General features: G+C 32.3%; 1 protein-coding gene across 1 annotated transcript; it reads right to left on the bottom strand.

Annotated features, from left to right (window-relative positions):
- Window positions 1-213: 213 nt before the first annotated feature.
- On the bottom strand, window positions 214-5,390 carry LOC120184959 (glutamine-dependent NAD(+) synthetase-like). The gene is made up of 13 exons (XM_039189297.1): window positions 5,064-5,390; window positions 4,434-4,739; window positions 3,966-4,189; window positions 3,637-3,740; window positions 3,161-3,295; window positions 2,896-3,064; window positions 2,566-2,701; window positions 2,076-2,214; window positions 1,628-1,804; window positions 1,294-1,461; window positions 1,106-1,201; window positions 638-766; window positions 214-556 (listed from the first exon to the last, which is right to left on the bottom strand). The coding sequence occupies exons 1-13, from the start codon at window positions 5,210-5,212 to the stop codon at window positions 335-337; spliced, it is 2,154 nt and encodes a 717-aa protein (XP_039045228.1). The 5' UTR covers window positions 5,213-5,390; the 3' UTR covers window positions 214-334.
- Window positions 5,391-9,294: the final 3,904 nt, after the last annotated feature.

The following is a 9,294-nucleotide window of genomic DNA, read 5'->3' as shown; positions in this document are numbered from 1 at the left end:
TTCATCTTAAAATTTTATAAATTCATCTTTTTAAGAGTTCTAAGAGTTCACTCATGACATAAGATCCTATGTCCGTCCCTAGATATATGAAAGACGATAATGGTATACGAGAAACAAATTTAATTGATATAATTTATTATAGTACACAACATATATCTATTAATTGAATTCATTAGAAAGATACAAATTGGGGCGAGCTTGGAAGAGTTCTTTTCTTTTTTTGGCCAGTAGTTTAGAAGAGCCTATAACTGGGCAATAAAAACGTACGCGAATCTGTGCTACTACAAAATAAACACTGGAAGCAATCGTTTCGAGTTCGAATCTTTTCTTTCGGTTAAAGTCCAGCTTTCGGATCGCCGGCTGCTGCCGCCACAACTCCCATCCCAGCAACACTTGCTGTTCCACTTAGTTTTTCAAGGTTACCTGGTTCCTTAAAAGCAACTTTGTCACCATTCAACTCATGCACTAGTTTGTCGATCTTGCGAAACTGATATGGCCATCTTGCATTGTAAAGGAACTGACGGAGATCGAACCGGTTATCCTCCGGTGAATAACTCTGCAGGTAGGGATACGCATAGAATATATTAGGCTTTAAGTCGGATGTCGAAACTATCAACAACATTTGATGTTTACGTACCTCAGCATGGTATGAGGGTGTCAATACGGTCATTTTGTGTCTGTTGATAGAATAGTACTTGAAGAAGTGTTTTACTTTATCAGCCACCTCTGTTGGAGATAATGTTGCACCCCATTTGTAGCAAAGATTCTGCAACGAATACAGCAGTACCAGAAAAATGACCATCAGAAATAAAGCAACTGATTACGAATGTGTCGGCTTGTAGATTTGAACCGTGCTAGCACTCGATTTAGATTTTTCTTCATGCAGTTTACTCGACAAGCGAAAATATATGTTTTTATAGTTAGCCATACTCAAGTAAACACTATTATTTTGTGTTGAGTCCACAAAATTATGATTTGATAAGGGAAGAGTCCCCTTCCATAATAATTAAACATGGTCACACAACGATGGGGAATGAAGATATCTAGAGACCAAGGAACATTGGATGCTATCTAGTCAATAGAGCAAGGAGTTCAACGATCAAACCTTGAACATCGATACCGGACCACAGCGGAAAACTTTACGCAGCCTCCCATAGACTGATAGCTCTTCATATGTCATTCCCATGTCCACTTCATCAAGCTGTTTCATGTATAATGTAGAACTAAATCTTCCATATTTGAAACTTAATGTTGACAATTTGCCTAAATTATCAAGGTCCAGGGAAACGATACCTGGCTGTAGTTGGAACGAATAGGCTCCAGTTCAGCAGTAGGTGGAGCGGCCTCAATTTCTGCCAAGGATGAAAAACCAAGATGATTGGCAGCCCATCGCAAAAACGTCCGAAGATCCTGCTTGCTAATACTACCAATTGGGTTGATATCTGCTGCACTGCAGTCATACTGTTAAAGATATTAAAAAAAAAATCCTGTCAGAACTAATATTTTTCTCATATCCTGCAAGAGAATGCAGAGAATGGTTAGCTGAGCTAACTACAGGATTTATGACATGAATAAAACACCAAGTACCTAATTACAAGAAAAGAAAAGAAAAAGGTTTAGCACAGACCTTTGTAAGGTAACCACGTAATGCTTCATCTACATTGGAGCTACCTAAAACAAGATAAAATCCTTTTTTGTTGTGAACCCAGGGCAATAGTGATGCTAACATAAAAGCCAGCACCATTCGAATCCGAGCTTGAATGTTCTGTAGACCCAAATTTTCAACATTGGATCCTCCATCAACCTGCAAAATGGAAAACAATCATTTCACTCACATCTACGTAAAAAGATCAGCTAGATAGTTCTTGGACAATATATTTCAATTAAAGAAACGAAAGGCGTTTCCAAGAGCTGGTGATGGCAATAATCTTTACAACCCTTATCATTAACTTTGGTACTCATGGACAGAAAATATAAGCATTTGGCCTAGGATACCATTGATGGCCTATGGTATCTGCTGGAACAGTTGACCCTACGGAGGAAATTAGAAAATTACTTGTCAGTGCATGGTTAACCTTATAACGTGGTCTTTTTCCAGTAAGCGTCTGAAACAAAGATAGAAGGGATGAAACAACACCGTCTATGCAAACATCAAGATGCCATGAACCAATCTCATCAGCTAATACTTTAGCCCGCATTTTTGTGGCTTCAGAACTGAAATAAAAAGAACGTTTTAAAACTTATAATGTAAGAATTCAAGAACGTAAAGCTGTAATCAATCTGGAATAGAAAATATCTTCCTCAAACATAACAATCAACTTGGACTGAAAAGAATGGTGTTTAGGTGAATATTTAAAACCAAGTAATACATCCAATCCGTTTTAGGATGTACTTTTCTTGACAGAAAACATGTAGATGGAAGGCTCTTCTTAACTTTCTAGTGAAAACAATAAATCAGTCTGAAGACATAGTGTTAGTACCATATATCAGCGGTATGCACAACAAAGTCAAGACTTACAACCAGCCTGAAGAAAGAGAAGCAATGGATGTATGCGGTGACCTGACCTGTTTTCAGAACCCATGTAGACCGTATAGAATATGCGTTTAGCAAATTCTTTGCTGTCAGTTGGAAACTCCCCAACAGTGTAATTCCCGATCCGTATTGCATCAGATTTAACTTGTTCATCTCCGTTTGCAATTTCTGAAACACAGAATGCATGCACAAAATTAACTATTGAAAGAAAATATGCTACAGAAGTCTTATAGCTAAGGGTTCTAGTGACCGGAAAGGCTTCTTCTTGAGGAACTGAAGTTCTCATTTATCAACTCCAAATATAAAAGCAGAAAAGAAGCATTGTTAGTCAGTAGCAGAATAACATGAAATCATAAACTAACCTTTGACAACTAGTTGGCACATGCATCCAACTATAGCAGATACAGAGGAACTGTCTGCGCCACCAGAAAGAGGAAGCAGAAAACCAGAAGCTCCACTTCTTCTTAAATAGTCCCATAGCCAACAGCCAGGACCAAAAGCTATTTCTTCCTCAGGAGAATGATACATGATCTGCAATTCATAAAATAATGCAATTAGGTAATAAGAAACCGCTGATACTTCAAAATATTTTATGTTCACGACAATGTTTTCTGACCAAGAACGAACCTTCTGTGGACTGGAAAGTAACATTTTCAGGTTAAAGGGTTGGCAAATGTTGTAAGGCACAGCTACTGATGAGACATTGGTTTTGCAACTTGCTTGTTCTTGGAAGCTACTTATAGATCCTCTTAAACTAGCAACCTGTCATTAACAAGAAATTGCAATTTTATATTTTATATACAGAAAATTGGAAAATACGAAGGAAAAAAAACCCTAACTTGCCACAAATTTACATGATAGAATCTCTATTAAGCATTAATGGTAGTTTGCCTTCAATAATTTCCTCCATACCATTTATCTATCAGACATCTTCTAGGATAAATCCTCATAATTGGAAATCATATTTTTTGTGCCCTTCTCTTTTATGCATGAAAACCTTAATATAACATAACAGATTAATAGCATTCAAGCTTCAAGAAACAATACTTTCTAAATACGCACTGAACATAGATGTAATGAACGAGAGCAAGTTTGTAACATACTGCGTCTAAATCTACTTTAGCAACCACAACTTCAACATCCTTCAAGGAGAACTGTGAGCCTTGAGCAACAACCTCTCCATTCACAACAACGCAGGAACACCCATCTGAAATAAATATATTACTTCTCAATAAACCAAACAATATTTTTTGCCTAAAATGACCACATTTTCAATAGGAGAAGAAGAGAGAAAAAAACAAAAGCAAGCCTACTACTGGAATCATATTGCTAACCAATGCTATGCTGAAACCTAGAGTAAAGTTGCCATGACATATAAAGTGGGAAACAGTGAAAATTAACAACCGTAAAGTGTAGTAAGCATGTCATTTACCATAATACAACCGAGAACCATCACAGCCCTGGTGATTACTGTACATATAAACCCCTCCACGAGTATGAGTAGCACCTATAAAAGCCCTAAGTCGAAGGTCTAGCTTTCTCAACTGGTGGTGACTCCCACTGGCATTCAGGAAAACTTCAACCCCATTTAATGCAAGCTCAGTATGGGGAGGATTAGGAGCAAAAAGCTCTTCACAAATTTCAGCCGCAACAGCTCTAACAAGGGAGAAAAAAGGTTAAAATATTAGCACTTCATCAAGAAACCATGACAAAGTTTCATATTTGATGCAGTGTAACCTATTTGCAGATTTACATGTTACATGGTGAAGTTATGACCTTATGATTATAAGTAGGATAAGTCAATCAACCTCAATCAATATCCAGTTAAGACATCATTATTAGCTAAGGAAGAAAACTTATGGCAAACTAATAACAGCAGAACCAATGATGTTAAGCTTACGTGTCCAAAAACTGAATGTATCCATAACCAAAAGGTACTGTTGTCTGTGATAAGGCCTCAGAAATTTCATGTGGGAGCTGGAATTCTACAAACCGGTCCTTCTGCTTCCATGTAGTAAACCACCGAAGCTCCCTGTAATTGCCATCGTTTGCAAGCCACATCTTTGGTCGTATCATGACGATTTTCCGGTTAAAACAAAACACTTGACAATTATAACGCTCTGACCCTTTAATTACAGGCATTCCTATACTGCACAGTATGCCGTACGTCCAATCACCAAGTAGTATTTCTTTCAAGCACTCCCAACTGCAAACAAACAGTCTCAAGTCTCATTCCAGAGAAGCAAAGTACTAATTTGTACCAGTCAATCAACTAATCATCATCCATAAGAGCAAAAATGGTTATCTTCCTAATTACAAATGCCAAAATGTTTCAGTTTACATACAGTACATTTAGCAAAAAAGCTAAAAGCTTATGCTGCATTCAAAAAATAAGTAATTACATGAATTCAATTCTAATAACTATTTTCAGAAGAAAACATAATAACAAACAACGACTTATTATCCTTGTTTTAAGAACATATCAAATCAAAGTGAAGCTCCAGGAATCTTAAAAAATGAGGAAACTTACGCGTGATTGACGGTATCGAGTTCCAAGAAATGATCTTCACAGCCATAGCCAGTGATTTCAAGCTCGGGTCCAAGCCTGATCCCAGCACCGGCTTCTTTGGCCCTTGTTATGGATTCCTTAATGTGCTTCAAATTGCAATCAAAATCCATCGCCCATTGGTTCAGATTACAGGTGGCGACTTTCAAAGCCTCATTTTCGAAAGAAATCTCTTGAAAACAATCAGAACACCAAAAAGTCTCAGTTCACTTGAAAACACACAATTCTAAAAGCAGAGAACGGCGGACAAGGAATAGGAGGTGGGTGTTCCGATATGGGACAGAGAATTAGCGGCCTCTTATTTGGCATCAGATTCGGCTATGATTTTTGCGAAAAAAAGTGAGAGACTTGGAATTCGGGCTAACGGGTTCCAAGCTCCAGTATCTTTGGACGGGTTAAACTGCTTTTCCGGGCAAAATCCGATTGACTTTTAAGTTGGTCACGTTACACGTGTTTAGACACGTGTTTGATTTTTGTGATTTTGACTTAATTGAATGACTTTAGGGTTTTGTATTTAACTCTTTTGTACCAGTGACATATCCACTGTAGATCTCAACAGATCTTACAAAGGAGAAAAATCAATAATAATGAGAATGATATTTTTAGAATTGTATTCTTATATTTGATTTATCGGAAAGATTATTAATAGGTAATAATTGGTTATAAATAGCAGTATTTTTACAGTGAAAATGTCATTATCTCTAAATTCTTAGGTAATGAACAATTTATATTATTTTTGACATAAATATTATTGAAATTATAAATTTTTTATATAGATCATTATCAATTGTTATTCTCTGTGCTTTACACAAAATAAAAAATTTAATAATAATAATAATAATAATATACAAATAGTTTAATTTAGTGAAATATTAATAAATTTATGTTGTTAAAACTATTTTATATTTTTAATATTTAGTATATTAATTATTTTATAATTTTATGAGGTGAAAATATTGCTATGCTAAAAATATAATATTTAAATAATATTTAATTTTAAGTTGTTAAAAAATAGATCTTATACATAAAAAGTAATATTTATTCACTCGAGATCACAATATTTTTTTATATTATATTATCTTTTATATAAATAAATATGATATTGCGTTATAAACTTTAAATTATTTGAAATATAAAATTACATATATGAATTGTTCTAATTTAATTCTTAAAACTGGATTATAAATATATATATCATTACAAATATCGTAATAGTTATGTTTAAAGTTAGTTACTTAAATTTGAATTAATTAAATTATTTATTAACATTATTTTAAAATTAAATTAATTTAAATTAAAAAATTTCATATCTAAAATATACACAACGCCGCAACAAACTTTAAATTATCTGAAATATAAAATTACATAGATGAATTGTTCTAATTTAATTCTTAAAACTGGATTATAAATATATATCATTACTAATATCGTAATAGTTATGTTTAAAGTTAGTTACTTAAATTTGAATTAATTAAATTATTATTGACATATTTTAAAATTAAATTAATTTAAATTTAAATTGAAAATTTTTCATATCTAAATATATGCAACACCGCAAAGTCGCAATAAACTTTAAATTATCTAAATATAAAATTACATAGATGAATTGTTCTAATTTAATTTTTAAAACTGGATTATAAATATATATCATTACTAATATCGTAATAGTTATGTTTAAAGTTAGTTACTTAAATTTTAATTAATTAAATTACTATTAATATTATTTTAAAATTAAATTAATTTAATTTTAAATTGAAATTTTTTCATATCTAAAATTGACGTAATTAATTTAAAATTAATTTTTTATATTAACATTAAGTATCATAATATTATGTTTATTTATTATTATATTGAGAGATAATTGATAGACAATGGAGTAAACAACTTCATAATGATTTACATTATGCTATTACGTTATAAAACTTTTAAATTTAAATTGTGATATATTTTTTAGATATTTATTATGCTATTTTTTATGTAGAATATTTTTCTAAATCCACAATTTCTATACGGAGGTAATTCCATAAGTGAAGTGATTTGTGAAACTATGAATGAAGTTAGAAATGTCATACAGATCGATAGAACCAAACTTGAATGACCAAATTATTGCAATGAACCAGGTATGTATTTTATATACTTAAATTGTTTGAAAAAAACTCATAAATTATCATGTTTAAACTATTAATTCATTTATTTTTAGTTGTTGTTATAACGAGACAAAATGCATTCTTTTGGAACATCATTAGCTCAAGCTGCAATTTTGAAGACTAACCTTGGTAAACAAAAAGAATTTATCCTCTATAGTTTTGTAGATAATAAAGATATTTGTATAAATACTTTATGAATTATATCTTAATATTAATGTTTTTTATAGCTGAATGGTGGATTAACTATGGAAATTGTGCACCATAACTTTAATGCATCATTGTCAAAGTTTTGAGTCAAACAACTTTATCTTCAAATTGTGTGCGTAATTGGAGTACTTTTAGTTTGATCCATACAAAGAAGAGAAATAAACTCAAGCGTAAAAATCTCCAAAAATTGGTTTATGTCCATTATAATATGAGGTTGAAGCTGAGATACATGCAAAGAAAAAGTGCAAAAAAATTAGAAATGTGTTTTAATCCGATTAATCTTGAAAATATTTTTGAAGAATATGACCTACTAAATGCATGGATTGAAGAAAGAGATAATGTTACACTTGATAGTGAACAAAATTTCTCATGATTACCTGAGGAGTTACTTAATGAAACTGTTGAGTTAATCGATCAACGGAATAGGCCAAGAGGGGTGAATTGGCAATTAAAAATTTGGTGGAAGCTTTTGCAGAAAATTGAAAGTAATTGCACAGCGCTTTAGAGTGGTTCGACTTTCTCAATCAAAGTCTACGTCCACTACCTTAGCTATCCACACTAAGGATTTTCCAACAAATTCACTAATTTGTTCTTTCTTTTGAGGCCAAAGAGATAACCTTACAATTCCCTCAAGAATATACCCCAATTCTTGAGAACACTATTTCTCAAAGAGAAGATTACAAATTCGCAAACTTAATGAAAAACCTCACAAGACAAATGTGTTTGCACAATTCTAGAACAAAGAAAGAACACTCAAGAAAAATACAATTGAGAGCAATAAGTGTTCTTGAAAGAAAAAAATGAATATTGAATGAAATAGGCTTGAAAATGCTCAAACTTGAGGTTTGATGTTTTCTCTTTGATTCTCTCTTGATTCTTGTTGATTGTTGTTTCTTATTATTGATCAATGCCTTCTAAGCTTGTTTAAATACTCCTTCAATTGATTCTGAACGTTGGGGATGATTAGTGAAGTCAATGGAGTCGTTTAAGTGTGAAAACAATTAATAAAACTGCTTGGAGCGTAGGGGGAATCGGTACCCCCTAATAGGGAATCGATTCCCTTAGTGTAAAATTCAAATATTTCGACCGTTGAATAGGGGGAATCGGTTCCCTCCGAGCATTCTGTTATTTCTCAGAGCCAAACCATTCAGGGGGGAATCAGTACCTCCTTGGGGGGGAATCGGTTCCCTCTGGACAATCTGAAATTTTTGGCTTTGAACAGGAAATACTTTGTAAAATTGTTTTGAGATTATTTTAAGATTGAAACTTAATTTTACACTTTGGTAAGGATTAAAATGATCTTTGAAAGACTCGGAGCAATAATTTGATATTCGAATAATTATATCGAATATACTTAGAAAATATTTTGTAAAATCTTAAAATTCATTTCACTTAATTTGTTATATCAAAACATCAAAATGTTTTCAACAATTTCCCCCTTTTTGATATAACAAAACATTTTAGTAATTTTAAGATTTTTCAAAACTTTTTGAAATTACTCCCCCTTACTATAACACACTTCTCCCTTATTATACTTCTCCCCCTTTTTGTTAAATCAAAAAGACTCTAAATCGTTTTTAAACAAGGTTTTGAAAAACATTAGCCAATTGATTTAGAATTTCAAAGCTTTAAGCTGCTAAGATCACAATCAAGAGAAATATTAGCCATTAGTTTCATAATCAATATTCATAAACAAATGTGAAATAGTAAAATTGGTCATATATCTAACATAATGTAAATGATGCACACAATAAAAATTTAAACAAATCCACATATATAGATAAGTTCAAATCATCCATAAAAATATCAAACAAATTCAAGCATCCAACAACCAAAGTAAA

The sequence above is a fragment of the Hibiscus syriacus genome, unplaced genomic scaffold (assembly GCF_006381635.1).
Source record: "Hibiscus syriacus cultivar Baekdansim isolate YM2019G1 unplaced genomic scaffold, ASM638163v2 tig00112981_pilon, whole genome shotgun sequence".
NCBI classification, from domain to species: domain Eukaryota; kingdom Viridiplantae; phylum Streptophyta; class Magnoliopsida; order Malvales; family Malvaceae; genus Hibiscus; species Hibiscus syriacus.
The sequence above is the reverse complement of the archived record's forward strand: the minus strand, read 5'-3'. Positions and strand labels throughout refer to the sequence as shown.

Coding starts and splice junctions, on each gene's coding strand:
- LOC120184959 (XM_039189297.1), bottom strand. CDS start 5,212: ATGGATTTTGATTGCAATTTGAAGCACATTAAGGAATCCATAACAAGG. Junction 3,741..3,965: donor TGGTTCTCGGTTGTATTATG/GTAAATGACATG, acceptor TATTTATTTCAG/ATGGGTGTTCCTGCGTTGTT. Junction 767..1,105: donor GTCCGGTATCGATGTTCAAG/GTTTGATCGTTG, acceptor TATTCGTTGCAG/AATCTTTGCTACAAATGGGG.